Source organism: Hemiscyllium ocellatum, chromosome 5 (genome assembly GCF_020745735.1).
Source record: "Hemiscyllium ocellatum isolate sHemOce1 chromosome 5, sHemOce1.pat.X.cur, whole genome shotgun sequence".
NCBI lineage: Eukaryota > Metazoa > Chordata > Chondrichthyes > Orectolobiformes > Hemiscylliidae > Hemiscyllium > Hemiscyllium ocellatum.
Genome location: NC_083405.1, coordinates 132,556,704 through 132,582,834, shown reverse-complemented (window position 1 = coordinate 132,582,834; position 26,131 = coordinate 132,556,704). Strand labels below are relative to the sequence as shown.

The following is a 26,131-nucleotide window of genomic DNA, read 5'->3' as shown; positions in this document are numbered from 1 at the left end:
GAGGGGTGTAGTCTATCTTCCTGTTCTGAGGGGTGTGGTCTATATTCCTGTTCTGAGGGGTGTGATCTATCTTCCTGTTCTGAGGGGTGTGGTCTATATTCCTGTTCTGAGGGGTGTAGTCTATCTTCCTGTTCTGAGGGGTGTGGTCTATCTTCCTGTTCTGAGGGGTGTAGTCTATCTTCCTGTTCTGAGGGGTGTAGTCTATCTTCCTGTTCTGAGGGGTGTAGTCTATCTTGCTGTTCTGAGGGGTGTGGTCTATATTCCTGTTCTGAGGGGTGTAGTCTATCTTCCTGTTCTGAGGGGTGTGATCTATCTTCCTGTTCTGAGGGGTGTGGTCTATATTCCTGTTCTGAGGGGTGTAGTCTATCTTCCTGTTCTGAGGGGTGTGATCTATATTCCTGTTCTGAGGGGTGTAGTCTATCTTCCTGTTCTGAGGGGTGTGATCTATCTTCCTGTTCTGAGGGGTGTGATCTATCTTCCTGTTCTGAGGGGTGTGGTCTATATTCCTGTTCTGAGGGGTGTAGTCTATCTTCCTGTTCTGAGGGGTGTGGTCTATCTTCCTGTTCTGAGGGGTGTGATCTATATTCCTGTTCTGAGGGGTGTGGTCTATCTTCCTGTTCTGAGGGGTGTAGTCTATCTTCCTGTTCTGAGGGGTGTAGTCTATCTTCCTGTTCTGAGGGGTGTAGTCTATCTTGCTGTTCTGAGGGGTGTGGTCTATATTCCTGTTCTGAGGGGTGTAGTCTATCTTCCTGTTCTGAGGGGTGTGATCTATATTCCTGTTCTGAGGGGTGTAGTCTATCTTCCTGTTCTGAGGGGTGTGATCTATCTTCCTGTTCTGATGGGTGTGATCTATCTTCCTGTTCTGAGGGGTGTGGTCTATATTCCTGTTCTGAGGGGTGTAGTCTATCTTCCTGTTCTGAGGGGTGTGGTCTATCTTCCTGTTCTGAGGGGTGTGATCTATATTCCTGTTCTGAGGGGTGTAGTCTATCTTCCTGTTCTGAGGGGTGTGATCTATCTTCCTGTTCTGAGGGGTGTAGTCTATCTTCCTGTTCTGAGGGGTGTAGTCTTGACTCACAGAGAATTCCAGGCACTAAACTTGAGCAAAGACCAGTTCTCAGAACCAGACAAGCCTCTGGTCAGTCCCTTGTTAATTTTAAATAGACCTCCAGTGGGGGATAACTTGAACCCACTATTAAAACCAGGAATTCTTAATCAATAACAGAGGAGAGATGGAAAGGCTGGAAGAGGCAGAAAATATCAAAGGGGTTCCAAAACTGCTGGACGGGGTGCTCTCTATAAATCATGTGCTCAATAAATGAACCTGACTCATACACATTTCATCCACCCACACCTTTGTACATACACTCAAACGTAGAGACACGCAAACACATGCATCTCATGCATGCATTCATGCACCTATGCATACATACACCCATATATACGTACATACACCGATTTGGATATGTCTACCTATATATATATATATAAATACATCTATACATACATACATATAGGTATATGTACATATGTATACATAGGCTCAGTGGTTAGCACTGCTGCCTCACAACACCAGGGACCCAGGTTCGATTCCAGACTTGGACAACCGTCTGTGTGGAGTTTGCACATTCTCCCTGTGTCTGTGTCAGGTGCTCCCACAGTCACAAAGATGTGCAGGTTAGGTGAATTGGCCATGCTAAATTGCCCGTAGTGTTCGGTTAATTAGTCAGTGGGGGAATGGGGCAGGGTAGGTTGCTCTTCGGAGGGTCAGTGTGGACTTGTTGGGTCGAAGGGCCTGTTTCCACACTGTAGGGAATCTAATCTAATCTAATCTAAACATATGTACATGTGTCTATATGCACATAAGTACGCCTATGCATACATATACCCATATGATCCCCTAAACATACATATGTACACTGAGGTTTTAGGGAATCTGGAAAGAAATTAAAAAGCAGGAACTCTAAGGCAATCACTTCTCAACAGTGATTTCTGCATAATAATGACATGGGATATCGGAACACTATGGGAGAACATCGTGGAGGGAGTCAATCAATAACCTTGAGCAGTCTGACAGCAGACTCAACGGGCCAAATGGCATACTCCTGCTCCTATCTTATACATTCTGCAGAATCTCTCACACACACCCACTCTCTCTCTCTCTCTCTCACAGACACACAGACACAGACACACGCACACACACTCACACACCCCACACACGCGCACACACTCGCACTGACACACACATACTCACACAGACACACACATACACACACTCACACACCCCACACACGCACACTGACACACTCACACACACACCCCCACACACACACTCCCCACACACATTCACACAGACACATATACACACACACCCCACACACACACACTCACACACACCCCACACACGCACACACACTCACACTGACACACACACTCACACAGATACACACACCCACACACACACTCAAACAGACACATATACACACACACTATACACAGACACACACACTCACACACACACCCCACACACGCACACACACACTCACACAGAAACACACACACACACACCCCACACACACTCCCACAGACACATATACATACACCCCACACACATACACACTCCCACAGACACATATACACACACCCCACACACATACACACACACTCACACACACCCCACCCACGCGCACACACCACATACACACACTGACACACACACTCACACAGACACATGCACACACACACATATACACACACACACACACTCACACAGACACACACCCACACACTCACACAGACACATATACACACACACCCCACGCAGATACACATACACACACACCCCACGCAGACACACACACTCACACTGACACACACTCACACAGACACATGCACACACACATATACACACACACACACTCACACAGACACACTCACACACCCATACACACACAAAAACACACCCCCCACAAACATACACACACACACACACTCACACAAACATGCAAGAGACAGACACAAACACACACATTACCCTGCACATATACTTACACACAAACATGCACAGACACACACACAAACATACATGCTCACACATACTCACACTCATATTCTCTCATACACGGACACGCACACACTCTCAGTCACACACTCACAGATACACACACTCACATATACACTCACACAGACACACTCACACACAAACACACATGCCCACACACACTCACAAACAAACATGCAGATACACACACACTCTCTCTCTCACACACACATACCCCTGCACACATACTTACACACAAGCACGCATAGACACACATACATACACGCTCACACTTACACTCATACTCTCTCAGATGCACGCACACAGACACACACACACACTCACTCACACTCACACAGACGCATACACACACATATACACTCACGCACTCACAGACACACAAACACGCATACACTCACACACACTCTGTTGCTAATGGTTACTCAACAAGGAGGGAAAGTGCTCCACGATTTTGGGCAGAAAATGGAAAACCTGTCGGGGTGGTTCTGTGCTGAGAGAGTTTACAAAGTGACAATGTACCCGGGTAACCACGAGAGGACAGCAGCTCCCAGAACTCTGTGTGGGCTCACTGGGGAGTTAGTTTATGCGCTGTTTCCTACTGAACTCTGGCAGTGTCAGTAGCGTTCAAGTTTGTCTGTCTCGGGCTGTGTCCGTGTGAGAGTGCAGGCTCAGGACGTGGTGCTCCCATTCCGCTCATTCTCAGCCCACACGCTGCCACAACAATGCTGCGAGACTACACAGCACAGCCTCTGCTCACTGATTTCTACCAGTTCACGATGGCCTACGGGTACTGGAAATGTGGGAGAGAGCAGAGCAACGCTGTCTTTGAGTTGTACTTCAGAGAAAACCCCCGGGGGAGTGAGTTCACCATCTTCGCTGGCCTCCAGGACTGTCTGCTGTTCCTCTCCAATTACAAGCTGAAGGAGGAAGGTAAATCACTTAAATTGCATTGTGTAACCCTTTCCTGGGAGGGCAGAGCTGAGGAATATAAACTTCACAAAGGGCAAGGCACAGGAACTGGTGAGGGAGTACATTCAGTCTCTCGATCCTGCTCTGCCAATCACTTACACAGTCACAGAGTTACACAGATGTACAGCACGGAGACAGACCCTTCATCCAACTCGGTCCATACCGACCAGATATCCCAACCCAGCTGCAAATGTATTGCTGGTCAAAGCACAGCAGGCCAGGCAGCATCTCAGGAATAGAGAATTCGACGTTTCGAGCATAAGCCCTTCATCAGGAATAAGAGAGAGAGCCAAGCTGCCTAAGACACAGACACACTCACACAGACACCCACACCCACACACACTCACACAGACACATATACACACACACCCCACGCAGACACACACACTCACACTGACACACACTCAACAGACACATACACACACACTCACACAGACACACTCACGCACCCATACACACACAAACACACACACCCCACAAACATACACACACACACTCTTTTTATCTTAGCCTGCTTGGCTCTCTCTCTTATTCCTGATGAAGGGCTTATGCTCGAAACATCGAATTCTCTATTCCTGAGATGCTGCCTGGCCTGCTGTGCTTTGACCAGCAACACATTTGCACCTGTGATCTCCAGCATCTGCTGACCTCATTTTTTACTCGAAGATATCCCAACCCAATCTAGTTTCATTTGCCAGCACTTGGCCCATACCCTTCTAATCCTTTCCTATTCATGTACCCATTCAGATGTCTTTTAAATGCTGTAATTGTACCAGCCTCCTCCACTTCCTCTGGCAGCTCATTCTATACACGTACCACCTTCTGTGTGAAAAATCTTTCCCCTCTCAGTCAGATCATAGACGTCCTTTTACTTTGATTCCCACACAATCCCTTCATTCACTGAGTTAAAAATAATTAACCTCTGACAATGCTCCATAGCTAAAAATCCCACGGATTCCGTCTCAGTGAGTGAAGAGATTCTTTCTCATCTCAGTCTGAACTGGGTCCTGTCTCCTGGACTACCCACCCACCCACCCCAGCTTAAGGTTATGTGTGTAGCAATGGGATCACCTCATCCTTTTAAATTTCAGAAATACTCTGGTCTACTCCCAGAGACACCCTCACTCCAAGTCACCCCTCAAGCTCCTTACCATCCTGACATGGAAATACACCACCGTTCCTTCATTGTCACTGGGTCAAAGTCCTGGAATTCCCAGCAACCTGTAGTACACAGACTACAACAGTTCAAGCAGGCAGCTATCCTGTGTAGAATATGAGATCCCTGTTTGGGGCTGTTGATCTGGTCCATTCAGAGAGCCCTGGCTGACAGATATAACAGGAATCTCAGAGGTTCTGTTTTGGATGTGAACATAGGAGGTATAGTTAGTACATTTGCAGATGACACCAAAATTGGAAATGTGGGAGAGAACAGAGCACGCTGTCTTTGAGTTATACTTCAGTGAGTTCACCATCTTCACCAGCCTCCAGGACGGTCTGCTGTTCCTCTCCAATTACAAGCTGAAGGAGGAAGGTAAATCATTTAGTGGACAGCGAAGAGGATTACCTCGGATTACAACGGGATCTTGATCAGATGGGCCAATGGGCTGAGAAGTGCAGATGGAGTTTAATTCAGATAAATGTGAGGTGCTGCACTTTGGAAAGGCAGATCTTATACACTTAATGGTAAGGTCCTAGGGAGTGTTGCTGAACAAAGAGACCTTGGAGTGCAGGTTCATAGCTCCTTGAAAGTGGAGTTGCACGTAGATAGGATAGTGAAGAAGGCGTTTGGTATGCTTTCCTTTATTGGTCAGAGTATTGAGTACAGGAGTTGGGAGGTCATGTACAGGACATTGGTTAGGCCACTGTTGGAATATTGTGTGCAATGCTGGTCTCCTTCCTATCAGAAAGATGTTGTGAAACTTGAAAGGGTTCAGAAAAGATTTATAAGGATGTTGCCAGGATTTGAGCTACAGGGAGAGGCTGAACAGGCTGGGGCCGTTTTCCCTGGAGCATCGGAGGCTGAGAGTGACCTTATAGAGGTTTATAAAATCATGAGGGGTATGGATAAGATAAGTAGACAAAGTCTTTTCCCTGGGGTCGGGTAGTCCAGAACTAGAGGGCATTGGTTTAGAGTGAGAGAGGAAAGATATAAAAGAGACCTAAGGGGCTACATGTATGGAATGACCTGCCAGAGGGAGTGGTAGAGGCTGGTACAATGACAACATTTAAAAGGCATCGGGATGGCTATATGCATAGGAAGGGTTTAGAGGGATATGGCTGCAAATGTGTTGCTGGTCAAAGCACAGCAGGCCAGGCAGCATCTCAGGAATAGAGAATTCGACGTTTCGAGCATAAGCCCTTCATCAGGAATAAGAGAGAGTAGCCAAGCAGGCTAAGATAAAAGGTAGGGAGGAGGGACTAGGGGGAGGGGCGATGGAGGTGGGATAGGTGGAAGGAGGTCAAGGTGAGGGTGATAGGCCGGAGTGGGGTGGGGGCGGAGAGGTCAGGAAGAGGATTGCAGGTTAGGAGGGCAGTGCTGAGTTGAGGGAACCGACTGAGACAAGGTGGGGGGAGGGGAAATGAGGAAACTGGAGAAATCTGAATTCATACCTTGTGGTTGGAGGGTTCCCAGGCGGAAGATGAGGCGCTCCTCCTCCAGCTGTCGTGTTGTTATGTTCTGCCGGTGGAGGAGTCCAAGGACCTGCATGTCCTCGGTGGAGTGGGAGGGAGAGTTAAAGTGTTGAGCCACGGGGTGATTGGGTTGGTTGGTTCGGGCGGCCCGGAGGTGTTCTCTGAAGCGTTCCGCAAGTAAGCGGCCTGTCTCACCAATATAGAGGAGGCCACATCGGGTGCAGCGGATGCAATAGATGATGTGTGTGGAGGTACAGGTGAACTTGTGGCGGATATGGAAGGATCCCTTGGGGCCTTGGAGGGAAGTGAGTGTGGAGGTGTGGGCGCAAGTTTTACATTTCCTGCGGTTGCAGGGGAAGGTGCCGGGGGTGGAGGTTGGGTTGGTGGGGGGTGTGGATCTGACGAGGGAGTCACGAAGGGAGTGGTCCTTGCGGAACGCTGATAGGGGAGGGGAGGGAAATATATCCTTGGTGGTGGGGTCCGTTTGGAGGTGGCGGAAATGGCGGCGGATGATACGTTGTATGCGGAGGTTGGTGGGGTGGTAGGTGAGAACCAGTGGGGTTCTGTCTTGGTGGCGGTTGGAGGAGCGGGGCTCAAGGGCGGAGGAGCGGGAAGTGGAAGAGATGCGGTGGAGGGCATCGTCGATCACGTCTGGGGGGAATCTGCGGTCCTTGAAGAAGGAGGCCGTCTGGGCTGTGCGGTGTTGGAATTGGTCCTCCTGGGAGCAGATGCAGCGGAGACGAAGGAATTGGGAATATGGGATGGCGTTTTTACAGGGGGCAGGGTGGGAGGAGGTGTAGTCCAGGTAGCTGTGGGAGTCAGTCGGTTTATAATAGATGTCTGTGTTGAGTCGGTCGCCCGAGATAGAAATGGAAAGGTCTAGGAAGGGGAGGGAGGAGTCTGAGGCAGTCCAGGTGAATTTCAGGTCGGGATGGAAGGTGTTAGTAAAGTTGATGAACTGTTCAACCTCCTCGTGGGAGCACGAGGCAGCGCCGATACAGTCATCGATGTAGCGGAGGAAAAGGTGGGGGGTGGTGCTAGTGTAGCTGCGGAAGATGGACTGTTCCACATATCCTACGAAGAGGCAGGCATAGCTGGGGCCCATGCGGGTGCCCATGGCAACTCCTTTAGTTTGGAGGAAGTGGGAGGATTGAAAAGAGAAGTTATTCAGGATGAGGACCAGTTCAGTCAGTCGAAGGAGGGTGTCAGTGGAAGGGTACTGGTTGGTGTGGCGGGAAAGGAAGAAGCGAAGGGCTTTGAGTCCTTCGTGATGGGGGATGGAGGTGTACAGGGACTGGATGTCCATAGTGAAAATAAGGCGTTGGGGACCGGGGAAGCGAAAATCCTGGAGGAGGTGGAGGACGTGGGTGGTGTCCCGAACGTAGGTGGGGAGTTCTTGGACTAAAGGGGACAGGACCGTGTCGAGGTATTGGGAGATGAGTTCAGTGGGGCAGGAGCAGGCTGAGACAATGGGTCGGCCGGGGCAGGCAGGTTTGTGGATTTTGGGCAGGAGGTAGAAACGGGCGGTGCGGGGTTGTGGGACTATGAGGTTGGAGGCGGTGGATGGGAGATCCCCTGAGGTGATGAGGTCCTGGATGGTCTGGGAGATGATGGTTTGGTGGTGGGAGGTGGGGTCGTGGTCAAGGGGGCGATAAGAGGAGGCATCCGCGAGCTGGCGTTTGGCTTCAGCGGTGTACAGGTCAGTGTGCCAAACTACCACCGCGCCTCCCTTGTCTGCGGGTTTGATGGTGAGGTTGGGATTGGAGCGGAGGGAGTGGAGGGCTGCACGTTCTGAGGGTGAGAGGTTGGAGTGGGTGAGAGGGGTGGACAGGTTGAGTCGGTTAATGTCGCGGCGGCAGTTGGCTATAAAGAGGTCGAGGGCGGGTAGGAGGCCAGCACGGGGTGTCCAGGTGGATGGGGTGCGTTGGAGGCGGGAGAAGGGGTCGTCAGAGGGTGGGTGGGAGTCTTGGTTGTGAAAGTAGGCACGGAGGCGAAAGCGGCGGAAGAATTGTTCAATATCTCGCCGCGTGTTGAACTCATTAATCCGAGGGCGTAGGGGAATGAAGGTGAGGCCTCTGCTGAGGACTGATCTTTCATCCTCAGAGAGGGGGAGATCTGGAGGGATGGTGAAAATCCGGCAAGGCTGGGAGCTAGGACCTGGTGTGGGACTGGAGCTGGAGCTGGGGCTGGGGGCGGGGTTAGGGGCGGGGACAGAGATCGAAGTAGGGGCGGAGTTAGACGTGGTGATGTTGCTCGATGTGGGGGCGGGGTCATGCGTCGTGACGGAAATAGGCGTGGGGGCGGGGTTACGTGAAGTGACGAAAGACGGCGTGGGGCGGGGTTATGTGTGGTGACGAAAGACGGCGTGGGGGCGGGGAAACTTGAGGATTTGTGCTCCTGCAGGTTAGTGATGTCAGTGGGGGCGGAAGTGGCTGCGCCGACGGCAACCGGAGGGGCGGAAATGGTTGCGGCGACGGAGGAGTGGTGGTCATTCCCGGTGGCCGCGTGGGTCGCGGGTCCGTCGGCGATCGTGGAAGCGGTTGTGTGTGTGGTGGTCACCGGGGCAGTTGTTGGGGCGGCGATCGCGGGGGCTCCGAGGTCGGTGGGGGCGGAAGTGACGTCACGGTCGGCGGCGGCCTTTGGTGCCGCGGAGGCCACATGTGTAATGGCGTCCGACAGGCCTGTGGAAGGTTCTGGAATAGTTGAGGAGCCACGAGTGTGGGGGTAAGTACATGAAAGTTTTTGGTACTTACTGTCTTTAATCTCTGATAGGGCTAGGAAGAACTGTTTGTTGAGTTTGTGGATTCTTCTGTAGATGAAGAACAGCAGAGGTCCTTTGCAGGTCTGTGAGAGTGTTGTCCTGAGCTGGGGTAGGGCTGATTGCAGGGAGTGTAAGTGGCGACGCATGGCTGCAAGGGTGGAGCGGAGGATCCGGAGGGAGGTCTGTTGCTGGAGGCTTCGGATTTGTTGCAGGTACAGGTTGTCCTGGTTGTGTCCAAATTTTGTTGGTTGGAATGTAGTTCGGAGTCTGTGTGGGATCAGTCAGGGAAATATATCCTTGGTGGTGGGGTCCGTTTGGAGGTGGCGGAAATGGCGGCGGATGATACGTTGTATGCGGAGGTTGGTGGGGTGGTAGGTGAGAACCAGTGGGGTTCTGTCTTGGTGGCGGTTGGAGGGGCGGGGCTCAAGGGCGGAGGAGCGGGAAGTGGAGGAGATGCGTTGGAGGGCATCGTCGATCACGTCTGGGGGAATCTGCGGTCCTTGAAGAAGGAGGCCATCTGGGCTGTGCGGTGTTGGAACTGGTCCTCCTGGGAGCAGATGCGGCGGAGACGAAGGAATTGGGAATATGGGATGGCGTTTTTACAGGGGCAGGGTGGGAGGAGGTGTAGTCCAGGTAGCTGTGGGAGTCAGTCGGTTTATAATAGATGTCTGTGTTGAGTCGGTCGCCCGAGATAGAAATGGAAAGGTCTAGGAAGGGGAGGGAGGAGTCTGAGACAGTCCAGGTGAATTTCAGGTCGGGATGGAAGGTGTTAGTAAAGTTGATGAACTGTTCAACCTGGCCTGCTGTGCTTTGACCAGCAACACATTTGCAGCCATATCCCTCTAAACCCTTCCTATGCATATAGCCATCCCGATGCAAACTCCACACAGTCACCTGAGACTGGATTCGAACCCAGATCCCTGGTTCTGTGAGGCAGCAGTGCTAACCACTGGGCCACCATGCCGCCCTACCCATGACCTTGGTGTTATCAACACCACTCAGTCTACTCAGTCTCTCCCCCTAAACCAACTCTCTCAATTCTGGAACCAAGCTAGTGAGCCTCCAATCCACCCCCTCCAGTGCCAGGACATCCTTTCTCAAGTAAAAACTCCAAAACTGTTTGCAATATGTATCAGTGGGGATCAGGGGCAAATATCACTCCTGTTTGAGGTCATACCTGACACATAGGGAGATGGTCATAGCTATTGGAAGTCAGTCATCTCAGCTCCAGGGTATCTCTGCAGGAGTTTCTCAGGAGAGTGTCCTAGGCCCAACCATCTTCAACTGCTTCCTCAATGGCCTTCTAAACCCCAGTGAGTCGAGTCCCAACCTGTTCAGTCTTTGCTCATCAGACACTCCCTCCCTCCACACCAGGAATCCTCCTTGTGAACTTTCCCTGAACTGCCTCGAATGAAATGATTCCTTTTCCTGGAATAAGGGACTAAAGCTGCTCCCAGTGCTCCTGATGTGGTCTCAACAGCACCTTGTGCAGCTCAGTGAGGCTTCCCTACTCGAATATTCCAAACTCCTTGAAATAAGGGCCAACATTCCGTGACCCTTTCTGATTACCTGCTGTCCCTGGGGGCTAGCTTGGTCTTTCTGCACAAGCTCCTGATGCATTGCAGCTTTCTGTAGTTGTTCTTGGTTTGAACAATGCTCTATTATTTAGTTCTTTCCGTTTTCCCACACTGGACTCCATTGGCCACTCAGCCTGTCACTATCCCTCAGGAGACTGTGCCCCTCCGCCTGTTTGTGTAGTCTGCAAACAGTCCACTTGCTTTCTCCCTGGCACGGTGGCACAGTAGTTAGCACTGCTGCCTCACAGCGCCTGTAGACCCGGGTTCAATTCCCGACTCAGGCGACTGACTGTGTGGAGTTTGCACGTTCTCCCCGTGTCTGCGTGGGTTTCCTCCGGGTGCTCCGGTTTCCTCCCACAGTCCAAAGATGTGCGGGTCAGGTGAATTGGCCATGCTAAATTGCCCATAGTGTTAGGTAAGGGGTAAATGTAGGGGTATGGGTGGGTTGCGCTTCGGCGGGTCGGTGTGGACTTGTTGGGCCGAAGGGCCTGTTTCCACACTGTAAGTCTAATCTAATCTAAAAAAACGTATACAGCGCTGCTCCCAGCACTGATCCCTGTGGAACCCACAGGCCACCAACCTGAAAAAGAAATCCTTATCCACACTCACTGTTCCCTGCCCATGATCCAATTCTTTATCCACACCAATATACTGCCTCCAACATGAGGGGCTCTTATAGAACACACAGAACAGTACAGCGTGGGATCTTTGCCAACCACAAACCCATTTTAGACTAATCCCATCTGCCCGCACATGGTCCTTATCCCTCTATCCCCTGCCTGTTCAAGTGTATGTCACAATGTCTCTTAGATGTTCCTATTGTATCTGTTTTGATCACCTCCCCTGGCAGCGTGTTCTAAGCACCTATTGCCCTCTGGTTACGAAATTGCCTCACGCATTTCCTTCCAACTTTCCTGCTCTCACCTTAATCCTCTGCCCTGTAGTTTTTGACATTTCACCCTGAGGCAAAATCTCTGACTATCCACCTTATCCATGCCCCTCATAATTTTGTCATGACTTGGAGATGCCGGTGTTGGACTGGGGTGTACAAAGTTAAAAATCACACAGCGCCTGGTTATAGTCCAACAGGTTCAATTGGAAGCACACTAGCTTTCGGAGCGATGCTCCTTCATCAGGTGGTAGTGGAGGGCTCATAATTTTGTCGACATCTGTCAGGTCACCCCTCAGCCTCTGATGCTCAAGTGAAAAAAGTCCAGTATTTTATGAAGTAACCTTTTACAGATTGAGGGAGGGGTAAATAGGGACCCTTCATCCTCAGGCACAAGGATTGATTATACCCCTCTCAAAGAGGAGAGGTGTAAACTGGAGGGCATAGGTTTTGGGCGAGAGGGGAAAGATTTAAAAGGGACTCAAGGAATAATACTTTCATGCAGAGGGTGGTGCGTGTATGGAAATGAGCTGCCAGAGGAAGTGGTGGAGGCTGGTACAATTATAGTATTTAAAAGACACCTGGATGAGTATGTGAATAGGAAGGGTTTGGAGAGATATGGGCCAAACGCTGGCAAACGGGACTAGATTAATTTAGAATATCTGGGTCGGCATGGAGGAGTGGGCCAAAGGGTCTGTTTCCGTGCTGTATGATTCTATCACCTTAGCTCCTGTAAACAACATCATGTCAAGCAGTGCGGAATACTGTCACTGTTGGAGTTCTGGTAATGCATGGGGTAGTGTCCCTATCTCTGACAATGATGTTCTGGATTCAGGAGCCACCTCAGTGGTGCTAACCTCACTGCACTTGGAATATTACAGGCCGATGAGCCTGACCTCAATTGTGGGTAAGATCCTGGAATCCATTGTGAAGGATGAGATTTCTGAAAACTTGGAAGTGCAGGGTACAGTAGGGCAAAGTCAGCACGGTCTCATCAAGGGGAGGGCATGCCTGACAAATCTGTTAGAATTCTTTGAGGTGGTAACGAGCAGCTTAGACCAAAGAGGCCAATGGATGTTATCGATCTGGACTTCAAGAAGGCCTTTGACAAGATGCTGCACAGGAGGCTGCTGAGTAAGATAAGGGCCCATGGTGTTAGAGGTAAGGTACTAGCATGGATAGAAGCTTGGCTGTCTGTCAGGAAGCAGAGAGTGGGGATAAAAGGGCCCTTCTCAGGATGGCAGCTAGTGAGCTTTCCACTTCATACATTAATGATCTGGATGAAGTAACTGAAGGCATTCTGGCTACGTTTGCAGGCAATACAAAAATAGGTGGAGGGACAGATAGTATTGAGGAGGCAAGGAGGCTACAGAATGCACGGTGGCTCAGTGGTTAGCACTGCTGCCTCACAGCAACAGGGTCCCAGGTTTGATTCCAGCCTCGGGGAACTGTCTGTGTGGAGTTTGCACATTCTCCCCGTGTCTGCGTGGGTTTCCTCCCGGTGCTCTGGTTTCCTCCCATAGTCCAAAGATGTGCAGGTTGAGTGAATTGGCCAGGCTAAACTGCCACATAGTGTTAGGTACAGTAGTCAGTGGGAAATGGGTCTGGGTGGGTTACTCTTCGGAGGGTCGGTGTGAACTGGTTGGGCTGAAGGGCCTGTTTCCACACTGTAGGGAATCTAATCTAAAACACAGGGTAGGAGAGTGGGAAAAGGAGTGACAGATGGAATACAATGTGGGAGACTGTGAGGTTGTGCACTTTGGTAGGAAGTAGAGGTATGAACTATTTTCTAAAATGGGGAGAAAGTTCAGAAGTCTGAAGTGCAAAGAGACTTAGGAATTCTAGTCCAGGATTCTCCCAAATAAACTTGCAGGTTGAATTATTAGTTAGGAAGGCAAATGCAATGATGGCATTTATTTTGAGAGGATTTGAATATAAAAACAGGGATGTATTTCTGAGCCTCTAGAAGGCTCTGGTTAGACCACATTTGGAGAATTATGTGCAGTTTTGGGCCCCATATCTCAGGACGGATGTATTCACCCTGGAGCATGTTCAGAGGAAGTTCACGAGAATGGTCCCAGGAACGAAAAGTTTAACGTATGAGGAAGGTTTAAGGACTCTGGGTGTACACTCAGTGGAGTTTAGAAGGATGAGGGCAGATGTAATTGAAATATACAGAATAGTGAATGGCCTGGACAGAGTGGATGTTGGGAAGATGTTTCCAATGAGACGAGGACCCGAGGGCACAGCCTCAGCATAAAGGGAAGACCCTTTAGAACAGAGAGAAGGAGAAACTTCTTCAGCCGGAGAGTGGGCAATCTGTGGGATTCATTACCACAGGGGGCTGTGGGGGCCGGGTCATTGAGGATATATAACACTGGGGGTTATTGATTGTTAAGGGGATCAAAGGTGACAGGGAGAAAGCGGGAGAATGGGTTTGAGAAACTTATCAGCCATGATTGAATGATGGAGCAGACTTGTTGGGCTGAATGGCCTAATTTCTGCTTTCATGTCTTATCGTCTTTTGGGTGTGTCAGCCAGGAGTCTATCCTACTGATTGTTGGGGGGGGGGGGAGGGGGAAGGGATGGGGTGCATGTATTACTCACCAGGCCACCCACTCACACTCCTTATTATCACTTTATATCCTTGTTTGCTTCTCCCCTCATCCCTTCTGGAAAATCACCACAATCAGTTAAAACAAATGATTGCTTGCATGTAACTTTGAGTTTGTTTTTGTGCTAACTCAGTAGGTTTGACCTGGTCAGCTGCTACAGCCACGTGGTTTAGGAAAGGCCCAGGACCCAGGGTTTCTACAGGCCCAGTGGCTCCCAGTGCTGGAAGCAGAAATGAACCCAGTGTCTCCCCCCTCTAATTGCACTACTTTATCGCAGCCCACCCAAGAAACAGCATCATGTTTGCCGTCTCCAATGGCCTGTATTTACCTAGCGCCTTTAGGGTGGTAAGACCTCCCTCAGGGTTTCCAACAGTACAATTGAACAAGGCTTGACACCAAAAGGTCAGAGTGACACAAAGCTGACTGGGGGAAGGATGTGGGATGTGGAAAGGGCTGGAAGAGAGGCTAATCCATCTTGAGGGGGATTGTGAATGAGGAGGCACTGGACAAGATGGAAGGACCCCCCCACCATCACCTCCACCTCCAAATCCACTCAAGATGGAGGTGACAAAGACCCTCTATTCAAGGTGCGTTCCTCTTTGATATTCTCCTCTCGAGAATAGTCAAGGCGAGGTCCCTAATAAGTTCAGCAGTGAGTTCAACAGGGGTTTCAATCAATGAGAAGGGTAGTCAGAGGTTATGGAAGTACAATCAGAAAATTGGAGCGAAGGCCACACGTGGGTCAACCTCAATCTTATTGAACATTGGGACAGATTCAATAGGTCCGCATGGTTTACCCCTCCTCCGAGATATTTCCTATGCTGTGATGAAATGATCGTAAGGGAAATCTTGCAGAAGGAGCAAGAAGGAGAGAGGCTGGGGGGTTCAGAGGTGGAGTTTCAGTGGTTGGTCCACTGAAGGCATGGCCATTAATGGTGGAACAGGACAGATCAGGCCTGAGGCCTCCTCCTCATTGGAATGTGACAAGGAACTTGAGTGAGTTCCTCACGCACTGCTCCCGTTCAGAACACAAACTTCAGGATGTCTGTGATTTCAATTCTTCACTCAGATCACCGTCTGACATTGGTGCTTCCAGCCTCTGGTACCACTCACAGGAATATTCAAAAGAAATAATTCCAGGATAACGTCTCCAAGTGACATCTGTTCAGACACAGGGAATCATTCCCTGGACATCATTCTCAAGGAATGTCCAGACCTTTTGTTCAATTATCCTTGAGGCGAGAGCTCTTCCTTAGCTTCTCCATGGCAACACCTCAGCCAATCAGAGTTCACTTTCCAACCAATCAGCTCACTTTCCTCCTCTGGCACAAAAGCTTCTGATTGTTTCAAATGTGGCACTCTTGCAGGGGGTCCTGATGAGTGCAGAAAGGAAAGATTCAGCAACATGTTTCACGCCTCAGTAAGGGTGTGTTTCTGCTTTTTGTCACAGACATCGATTTTCTGCAGACTGTGCTGCCCCCGACAACAGACCCTGCTTTTTACGATTACCTGCGGAATATTGACACCTCAACAGTTACACTGCGGGCTGTTCCAGAGGGATCAGTTGTCTTTCCTAAGGTAAAGCAGTGGGTGTGCATGTGAGTGTGAGGAGGTGCAGATGGGAATGTGTATGGAACATGCTCACCCTTGGATCAGTGGTTGTGTGGTTCAGAGCTAATTCTGAGGCAGAGGGTCAGTCCAGAGGGAGGGCCGCACTGTTGGAGGGTCAGTGCTGAGGGAGCGCCACATCAGAGGGTCAGTGCTGAGGGAGTGCCGCACTGTCAGAGGGTCAGTACTGAGGGAGTGCCGCACTGTCAGAGGGTCAATGCTGAGGGAGTGCCGCACTGTCAGAGGGTCAATGCTGAGGGAGTGATGCACTGTCGGAGGGTCAGTACTGAGGGAGTGCTGCACTGTCAGAGGGTCAATGCTGAGGGAGTGATGCACTGTCGGGTGGACAGTGCTGAGGGAGTGCTGCACTGTCGGAGGGTCAGTGCTGAGGGAACACAGCTTGGAGGGTCAGTGCTGAGGAATTGCCGCACTTATGGAGGGTCAGTACTGAGGGAGTGCTGCACTGTTGGAGGGTCACTGCAGAGGGAGTGCCGGCCTGTTGGAGAGTCAGTGCTGAGAGAATGCTGCACAGTCAGAGGGTCAGTACTGAGGCAGTGCCGCCACTGTCAGAGAGACAATACTGAAGGAGGCAGCATTGTTGGAGGTTTAATGCTAAGGGAGTGCTGCACTGTCACAGGGTCAGTGCTGAGGGCATGTCACACTGTTGGAGAGTCATTTCTGAGGGAGTGCCACACTGTTGGAGGGTCAGTGCTGACGGAGTGCCGCACTCTCAGAAGGTCAGTATCATGGGTGTGCCGAACTGTTGAAGGGACAGTGCTGAGGGTGTTCTGCATTGTTGGAGGGTCAGTGCTAAGGGTGTGCCACATTGTCAGAGGGTCAGTGCTGAAGGAGTGCCGCACTGTCGGAGGATCAGTGCTGAAGGAGTGCCGCACTGTTGGAGGGTCATTGCTGAGGGAGTGCCGCACTGTTGGAGGGTCAGCATCGAGGGAGTGCTGCACTGTTGGAGGGTCAGTGTTGAGGGAATGCCACACTGTCGGAGGGTCAGTGCTGAGGGAGTGCCGCACTGTCGGAGGGTCAGTATCAAGGGAGTGCCGGACTGTTGGAGGGTCAGAGCTGAGTGAGTGCTGCACTGTTTGTGTGTCACTACTAAGGGAGTGCCACACTGTCAGAGGGTCCGTGCTGAGGAAGTGCTGCAGTGTCGGGTAGTCAGTGCCGAGGGAGTGCCGCACTGTCGGAGGGTCAGTGCCGAGGGAGTGCCGCACTGTCGGAGGGTCAGTGCCGAGGGAGTGCCGCACTGTCGGAGGGTCAGTGCCGAGGGAGTGCCGCACTGTCGGAGGGTCGTTGCCGAGGGAGTGCCGCACTGTCGGAGGGTCGTTGCCGAGGGAGTGCCGCACTGTCGGAGGGTCGTTGCCGAGGGAGTGCCGCACTGTCGGAGGGTCGTTGCCGAGGGAGTGCCGCACTGTCGGAGGGTCGTTGCCGAGGGAGTGCCGCACTGTCGGAGGGTCGTTGCCGAGGGAGTGCCGCACTGTCGGAGGGTCGTTGCCGAGGGAGTGCCGCACTGTCGGAGGGTCGTTGCCGAGGGAGTGCCGCACTGTCGGAGGGTCGTTGCCGAGGGAGTGCCGCACTGTCGGAGGGTCGTTGCCGAGGGAGTGCCGCACTGTCGGAGGGTCGTTGCCGAGGGAGTGCCGCACTGTCGGAGGGTCGTTGCCGAGGGAGTGCCGCACTGTCGGAGGGTCGTTGCCGAGGGAGTGCCGCACTGTCGGAGGGTCGTTGCCGAGGGAGTGCCGCACTGTCGGAGGGTTGTAGCTGAGGGAGTGCCACACTGTTTGAGTATCACAATGAGGGAGTGCCACACTGTTTGAGTATCACAATGAGGGAGTGCCACACTGTTTGAGTATCACAATGAGGGAGTGCCACACTGTTTGAGTATCACAATGAGGGAGTGCCACACTGTTTGAGTATCACAATGAGGGAGTGCCACACTGTCGGAGCGTCAGTGCTCTGAGGGAGTGCTGCACTGTTGGAGGGTCACTGCAGAGTGAGCTCCGACCTGTTGGAGAGTCATTGCTGAGGGAGTGCTGCACAGTCAGAGGGTCAGTACTGAGGCAGTGCCGCCAATGTCAGAGAGGCAGAACTGAGGGAGTGCAGCACTGTTGGAGGTTTAATGCTAATGGAGTGCTGCGCTGTCACAGGGTCAGCGCCGAGGGAGTGCCGCACTGTCGGAGGGTCAGCGCCGAGGGAGTGCCGCACTGTCGGAGGGTCAGCGCCGAGGGAGTGCCGCACTGTCGGAGGGTCAGCGCCGAGGGAGTGCCGCACTGTCGGAGGGTCAGTGCCGAGGGAGTGCCGCACTGTCGGAGGGTCAGCGCCGAGGGAGTGCCGCACTGTCGGAGGGTCAGCGCCGAGGGAGTGCCGCACTGTCGGAGGGTCAGCGCCGAGGGAGTGCCGCACTGTCGGAGGGTCAGCGCCGAGGGAGTGCCGCACTGTCAGAGGGTCGTTGCCGAGGGAGTGCCGCACAGTCGGAGGGTTGTAGCTGAGGGAGTGCCACACTGTTTGAGTATCACAATGAGGGAGTGCCACACTGTCGGAGCGTCAGTGCTCTGAGGGAGTGCTGCACTGTTGGAGGGTCACTGCAGAGTGAGTTCCGACCTGTTGGAGAGTCAGTGCTGAGGGAGTGCTGCACAGTCAGAGGGTCAGTACTGAGGCAGTGCCGCCAATGTCAGAGAGGCAGAACTGAGGGAGTGCAGCACTGTTGGAGGTTTAATGCTAATGGAGTGCTGCGCTGTCACAGGGTCAGTGCTGAGGGAGTGCCGCATTGTCGAGTAGTCAGTGCTGAGGGAGTGCCACACTCTCGGAGGGTCAGTATCATGGGTGTGCCGAACTGCTGAAGGGAAAGTGCTGAGGGTGTTCTGCATTGTCGGAGGGTCAGTGCTAAGGGTGTGCCACATTGTCAGAGGGTCAGTGCTGATGGAGTGCCGCAATGTTGGCGGGTCATTGCTGAGGGAGTGCCGCACTGTCAGAGGGTCAGTGCTGAGGGAGTACTGCACTGTCGTGGAGGGCGGGGTCAGTGCTGAGGGAGTGCCACACTGTTTGAGTATCAGAATGAGGGAGTGGCACACTGTCAGAGGGTCACTGCCGAGGGAGTGCCGGCCTGTTGGAGAGTCAGTGCTGAGGGAATGCTGCACAGTCAGAGGGTCAGTACTGAGGCAGTGCCGCCACTGATAGAGAGGCAATACTGAAGGAGGCAGCATTGTTGGAGGTTTAATGCTAAGGGAGTGCTGCACTGTCACAGGGTCAGTGCTGAGGGCATGTCACACTGTTGGAGAGTCATTTCTGAGGGAGTGCCACACTGTTGGAGGGTCAGTGCTGACGGAGTGCCGCACTCTCAGAAGGTCAGTATCATGGGTGTGCCGAACTGTTGAAGGGACAGTGCTGAGGGTGTTCTGCATTGTTGGAGGGTCAGTGCTAAGGGTGTGCCACATTGTCAGAGGGTCAGTGCTGAAGGAGTGCCGCACTGTCGGAGGATCAGTGCTGAAGGAGTGCCGCACTGTTGGAGGGTCATTGCTGAGGGAGTGCCGCACTGTTGGAGGGTCAGCATCGAGGGAGTGCTGCACTGTCGGAGGGTCAGTGCTGAGGGAGTGCCGCACTGTCGGAGGGTCAGTATCAAGGGAGTGCCGGACTGTTGGAGGGTCAGAGCTGAGTGAGTGCTGCACTGTTTGTGTGTCACTACTAAGGGAGTGCCACACTGTCAGAGGGTCAGTGCTGAGGAAGTGCTGCAGTGTCGGGTAGTCAGTGCTGAGGGAGTGCCGCACTGTCGGAGGGTCAGTGCTGAGGGCGTGCCGCACTGTCAGAGGGTCAGTGCTGAGGGAGTGCCGCACTGTCGGAGGGTCAGTGCTGAGGGAGTGCCGCACTGTCGGAGGGTCAGAGCTGAGGGAGTGCCGCACTGTCAGAGGGTCAGTGCTGAGGGAGTGCCGCACTGTCGGAGGGTCGTAGCTGAGGGAGTGCTGCACTGTCGGGGGGAGCGGGGTCATTGCTGAGGGAGTGCCACACTGTTTGAGTATCACAATGAGGGAGTGCCACACTGTTGGAGGGTCAGTACTGAGGCAGTGCCGCCAATGTCAGAGAGGCAGAACTGAGGGAGTGCAGCACTGTTGGAGGTTTAATGCTAATGGAGTGCTGCGCTGTCACAGGGTCAGTGCTGAGGGAGTGCCGCATTGTCGGGTAGTCAGTGCTGAGGGAGTGCCACACTCTCGGAAGGTCAGTATCATGGGTGTGCCGAACTGTTGAAGGGACAGTGCTGAGGGTGTTCCGCATTGTTGGAGGGTCAGTGCTAAGGTGTGCCACATTGTCAGAGGGTCAGTGCTGAGGGAGTGCCGCACTATCGGAGGGTCAGTGCTGAGGGAGTGCCGCACTGTTGGAGGGTCAGTGCTGAGTGAGTGATGCACTGTTGGAGGGTCAGTGCTGAGGGACTGCCGCACAGTCAGAGGGTCAGTGCTGAGGAAGTGCCGCACTCTTGGAGGATCAAAGGTGAGTTAGTGCCGCTCTGTCGGAGGGTCAGTGCTGAGGGAGTGGCACACTGTCAGAGGATCTGTGCTGATGGAGTGTCATGCTATCGGAGGGTCTGTGCTGAGGGAGTGCCGCACTCTCGGTGGATGAGTGCTGAGGGAGTGCTGCACTCTTAGAGGATCAATGCTGAGGGAAAGCTGCCCTGTCAGGTGGTCAGTGCTGAGGGAGTGCTGCACTGTCAGAGGGTCAGTATCAGGGGTGTACCGAGCTGTTGGAGGGTCAGAGCTGAGTGAGTGCTGCACTGTTTGAGTGTCACTACTGCGGGAGTGCCGCACTGTCGGGTGGTTAGTGCTGAGGGAGTGCCGCACTGTTGGAGGGTCAGTATCAAGGGAATGCTGAATGTCAGAGGGTCAGTGCTGAGGGAGTGCCGCACTGTTGGAGGGTTAGTTCTGAGGGAGCACAGCACTGTTTGTGGTTCTGTACTGAGTGAGTGAAACACTATCGGAGGGTCAGTGCTGAGGGACTGCTGCACTGTTGGGTAGTCAGTGCTGAGGAAGTGCCGCACTTAAGAAGGGTCAATGCTGCGGGAATGCCGCCCTGTTGAGGGTCAGTATCGAGGGAGTGCTGCACTGTTGGAGGTCAGTGCTGAGGGAGTGCCACACTCTCGGAAGGTCAGTACCTTGGGTGTGCCGAACTGTTGAAGGATCAGTGCTGAGGGTGTTCCGCACTGTTGGAGGGTCAGTGCTAAAGGTGTGCCACATTGTCAGAGGGTCAGTGCTGAGGTAATGCCGCACTATTGGAGGGTCAGCGCTGTGGGAGTGCCACACTGTTCATGGCTTAGGGCTGAGGGAGTGCCGGACTGTCGGAGGGTCACTGCTGAGGGAGTGCCACACTGTTTGAGTATCACAATGAGGGAGTGCCACACTGTTGGAGGGTCAGTACTGAGGCAGTGCCGCCAATGTCAGAGAGGCAGAACTGAGGGAGTGCAGCACTGTTGGAGGTTTAATGCTAATGGAGTGCTGCGCTGTCACAGGGTCAGTGCTGAGGGAGTGCCGCATTGTCGGGTAGTCAGTGCTGAGGGAGTGCCACACTCTCGGAAGGTCAGTATCATGGGTGTGCCGAACTGTTGAAGGGACAGTGCTGAGGGTGTTCCGCATTGTTGGAGGGTCAGTGCTAAGGTGTGCCACATTGTCAGAGGGTCAGTGCTGAGGGAGTGCCGCACTATCGGAGGGTCAGTGCTGAGGGAGTGCCGCACTGTTGGAGGGTCAGTGCTGAGTGAGTGATGCACTGTTGGAGGGTCAGTGCTGAGGGACTGCCGCACAGTCAGAGGGTCAGTGCTGAGGAAGTGCCGCACTCTTGGAGGATCAAAGGTGAGTTAGTGCCGCTCTGTCGGAGGGTCAGTGCTGAGGGAGTGGCACACTGTCAGAGGATCTGTGCTGATGGAGTGTCATGCTATCGGAGGGTCTGTGCTGAGGGAGTGCCGCACTCTCGGTGGATGAGTGCTGAGGGAGTGCTGCACTCTTAGAGGATCAATGCTGAGGGAAAGCTGCCCTGTCAGGTGGTCAGTGCTGAGGGAGTGCTGCACTGTCAGAGGGTCAGTATCAGGGGTGTACCGAGCTGTTGGAGGGTCAGAGCTGAGTGAGTGCTGCACTGTTTGAGTGTCACTACTGCGGGAGTGCCGCACTGTCGGGTGGTTAGTGCTGAGGGAGTGCCGCACTGTTGGAGGGTCAGTATCAAGGGAATGCTGAATGTCAGAGGGTCAGTGCTGAGGGAGTGCCGCACTGTTGGAGGGTTAGTTCTGAGGGAGCACAGCACTGTTTGTGGTTCTGTACTGAGTGAGTGAAACACTATCGGAGGGTCAGTGCTGAGGGACTGCTGCACTGTTGGGTAGTCAGTGCTGAGGAAGTGCCGCACTTAAGAAGGGTCAATGCTGCGGGAATGCCGCCCTGTTGAGGGTCAGTATCGAGGGAGTGCTGCACTGTTGGAGGTCAGTGCTGAGGGAGTGCCACACTCTCGGAAGGTCAGTACCTTGGGTGTGCCGAACTGTTGAAGGATCAGTGCTGAGGGTGTTCCGCACTGTTGGAGGGTCAGTGCTAAAGGTGTGCCACATTGTCAGAGGGTCAGTGCTGAGGTAATGCCGCACTATTGGAGGGTCAGCGCTGTGGGAGTGCCACACTGTTCATGGCTTAGGGCTGAGGGAGTGCCGGACTGTCGGAGGGTCACTGCTGAGGGAGTGCCATACTGTCGGAGGGTCAGTGCTGAGGGAGTGCCGCACTGTCAGAGGATCAGTGCTAAGGGCATGTCACTCTGTCGGAGAGTGATTTCTGAGGGAGTGCCACATTGTCAGAGGGTCAGTGCTGTGGGAATGCTGCACTGTCGGAGGGTCAGCGCTGAAGGAGTGCCACACTGTCGGGGGGTCAGTACTGAGGGAGTGCCGCACTGTTGGTGTGTCAATGCTGAGGGAGTGGTGCACTGTTGGAGGGTCAGTGCTAAGGGTGTGCCACATTGTCAGAGGGTCAGTGCTGTGGGAGTGGCGCACTGTTGGAGGATCACTACTGAGAAGGTGCCGCACTGTCACAGGGTCAGTGCAGAGGGATTGCTACACTGTCGGGTAGTCAGTGCTAAGGGAGTGCCGCACTGTTGGAGTATCACTACTTAGGGGGTGCCGTACTGTCACACGGTCAGTGCAGAGGGATTGCTACACTGTCGGGTCATCAATGCAGAGGGAGTGCCTCACTTTTGGAGGGTCAGTATCATGGGAGTGCCGAACTGTTGAAGGGTCAGAGCTGAGGGTGTTCCGCACTGTTGGAGGGTCAGTGCTAAGGGTGTGCCACATTGTCAGAGGGTCAGTGCTGAGGTAATGCCACACTATTGGAGGGTCAACGCTGTGGGAGTGCCACACTGTTCATGGCTTAGTGCTGAGGGAGTGACGCACTGTCGGAGGGTCAGTGCTGAGGGAGTAGCGCACTGTAGGAGGGTCAGTGCTGAGGGGGTGCCACACTGTCGGAGGGTCAGTGCTGAGGGAGTGGCGCACTGTCGGAGGGTCAGTGCTGAGGGAGTGCTGCACTGTCAGAGGGTCAGTGCTGAGGCATGTCACACTGTCACATAGTGATTTCTGAGGGAATGCCACACTGTCGGATGGTCAGTGCTGAGGGAGTGCCACACTGTTGGAGTATCATTACTTAGGGGGTGCCGTACTGTCACACGGTCAGTGCAGAGGGATTGCTGCACTGTCGGGTAGTCAATGCTGAGGGAGTGCCGCACTGATGGAGGGTCAGTATCGTGGGAGTGCCGAACTGTTGAAGGGTCAGTGCTGAGGGTGTGCCACATTGTCAGAGGGTCAGTGCTGAGGTAATGCAGCACTATTGGAGGGTCAGCCCTGTGGGAGTGCCACACTGTTAATGGCTTAGTGCTGAGGGAGTGCCGCACTGTCGGAGAGTGATTTCTGAGGGAGTGCCACATTGTCAGAGGGTCAGTGCTGTGTGAGTGGCACACTGTCAGAGGATCAGTGCTGAAGGAGTGCCGCACTGTCACAGGGTCAGTGCAGAGGGATTGCTGCAGTGTCGGGTAGTCAGTGCTGAGGGAGTGGCGCACTGTTGGAGGGTCAGTGCTAAGGGCATGTCACACTGTCACATAGTGATTCTGAGGGAATGCCACACTATTGGAGGGTCAGCACTGAGGGAGTGCCGCACTGTCAGAGGGTCAGTGCTGAGGGAGTGCCGCACTGTCAGAGTCAGTGTTGGCGGACTGCTGCACTGTCTGGTAGTCTGTGCTCAGGTAATGGCGCACTGTTGGAGGGTCAGTGCTAAGGGTGTGCCACATTGTCAGAGGGTCAGTGCTGAAGGAGTGCCGCACTGTCGGAGGATCAGTGCTGAAGGAGTGCCGCACTGTTGGAGGGTCAGTGTTGAGGGAGTGCCGCACTGTCGGAGGGTCAGTATCAAGGGAGTGCCGAACTGTTGGAGGGTCAGAGCTGAGTGAGTGCTGCACTGTTTGTGTGTCACTACTAAGGGAGTGCCACACTGTCAGAGGGTCGGTGCTGAGGAAGTGCTGCAGTGTCGGGTAGTCAGTGCTGAGCGAGTGTCGCACTGTCAGAGGGTCAGTGCTGAGGGAGTGCCGCACTGTCAAAGGGTCAGTGCCGAGGGAGTGCCGCACTGTCGGAGGGTCAGTGCCGAGGGAGTGCCGCACTGTCGGAGGGTCAGTGCCGAGGGAGTGCCGCACTGTCGGAGGGTCAGTGCCGAGGGAGTGCCGCACTGTCGGAGGGTCAGTGCCGAGGGAGTGCCGCACTGTCGGAGGGTCAGTGCCGAGGGAGTGCCGCACTGTCGGAGGGTCAGTGCCGAGGGAGTGCCGCACTGTCGGAGGGTCAGTGCCGAGGGAGTGCCGCACTGTCGGAGGGTCAGTGCCGAGGGAGTGCCGCACTGTCGGAGGGTCAGTGCCGAGGGAGTGCCGCACTGTCGGAGGGTCAGTGCCGAGGGAGTGCCGCACTGTCGGAGGGTCAGTGCCGAGGGAGTGCCGCACTGTCGGAGGGTCAGTGCCGAGGGAGTGCCGCACTGTCGGAGGGTCAGTGCCGAGGGAGTGCCGCACTGTCGGAGGGTCAGTGCCGAGGGAGTGCCGCACTGTCGGAGGGTCAGTGCCGAGGGAGTGCCGCACTGTCGGAGGGTCAGTGCCGAGGGAGTGCCGCACTGTCGGAGGGTCAGTGCCGAGGGAGTGCCGCACTGTCGGAGGGTCAGTGCCGAGGGAGTGCCGCACTGTCGGAGGGTCAGTGCCGAGGGAGTGCCGCACTGTCGGAGGGTCAGTGCCGAGGGAGTGCCGCACTGTCGGAGGGTCAGTGCCGAGGGAGTGCCGCACTGTCGGAGGGTCAGTGCCGAGGGAGTGCCACACTGTTTGAGGGAGTGCTGCACTGTTGGAGGGTCACTGCCGAGGGAGTGCCGGCCTGTTGGAGAGTCAGTGCTGAGGGAGTGCTGCACAGTCAGAGGGTCAGTACTGAGGCAGTGCCGCCAATGTCAGAGAGGCAGAACTGAGGGAGTGCAGCACTGCTGGAGGTTTAATGCTAATGGAGTGCTGCGCTGTCACAGGGTCAGTGCTGAGGGAGTGCCGCATTGTCGAGTAGTCAGTGCTGAGGGAGTGCCACACTCTCGGAGGGTCAGTATCATGGGTGTGCCGAACTGCTGAAGGGACAGTGCTGAGGGTGTTCTGCATTGTTGGAGGGTCAGTGCTAAGGGTGTGCCACATTGTCGGAGGGTCAGTGCTAAGGGTGTGCCACATTGTCGGAGGGTCAGTGCCGAGGGAGTGCCGCACTGTCGGAGGGTCAGTGCTGAGGGAGAGCCGCACTGTCGGAGGGTCAGTGCTGAGGGAGTGCCGCACTGTCGGAGGGTCATTGCTGAGGGAGTGCCGCACTGTCGGAGGGTCAGCGCCGAGGGAGTGCCGCACTGTCGGAGGGTCAGCGCCGAGGGAGTGCCGCACTGTCGGAGGGTCAGCGCTGAGGGAGTGCCGCACTGTCGGAGGGTCAGCGCTGAGGGAGTGCCGCACTGTCGGAGGGTCATTGCTGAGGGAGTGCCGAAC

General features: G+C 53.9%; 1 protein-coding gene across 1 annotated transcript in view; it reads left to right on the top strand.

The window, feature by feature from the left end:
• The first annotated feature begins 3,612 nt into the window (after positions 1–3,612).
• naprt (nicotinate phosphoribosyltransferase) overlaps positions 3,613–26,131 on the top strand; it is a 57,308-nt gene continuing 34,789 nt past the window's right edge. Inside the window, exons 1-2 of the mRNA XM_060825654.1 lie at positions 3,613–3,988; positions 15,951–16,078. Coding sequence (XP_060681637.1) covers positions 3,781–3,988; positions 15,951–16,078 — 336 coding nt within the window. The 5' untranslated portion in view covers positions 3,613–3,780. The remainder of the gene's footprint in view (positions 3,989–15,950; positions 16,079–26,131) is intronic.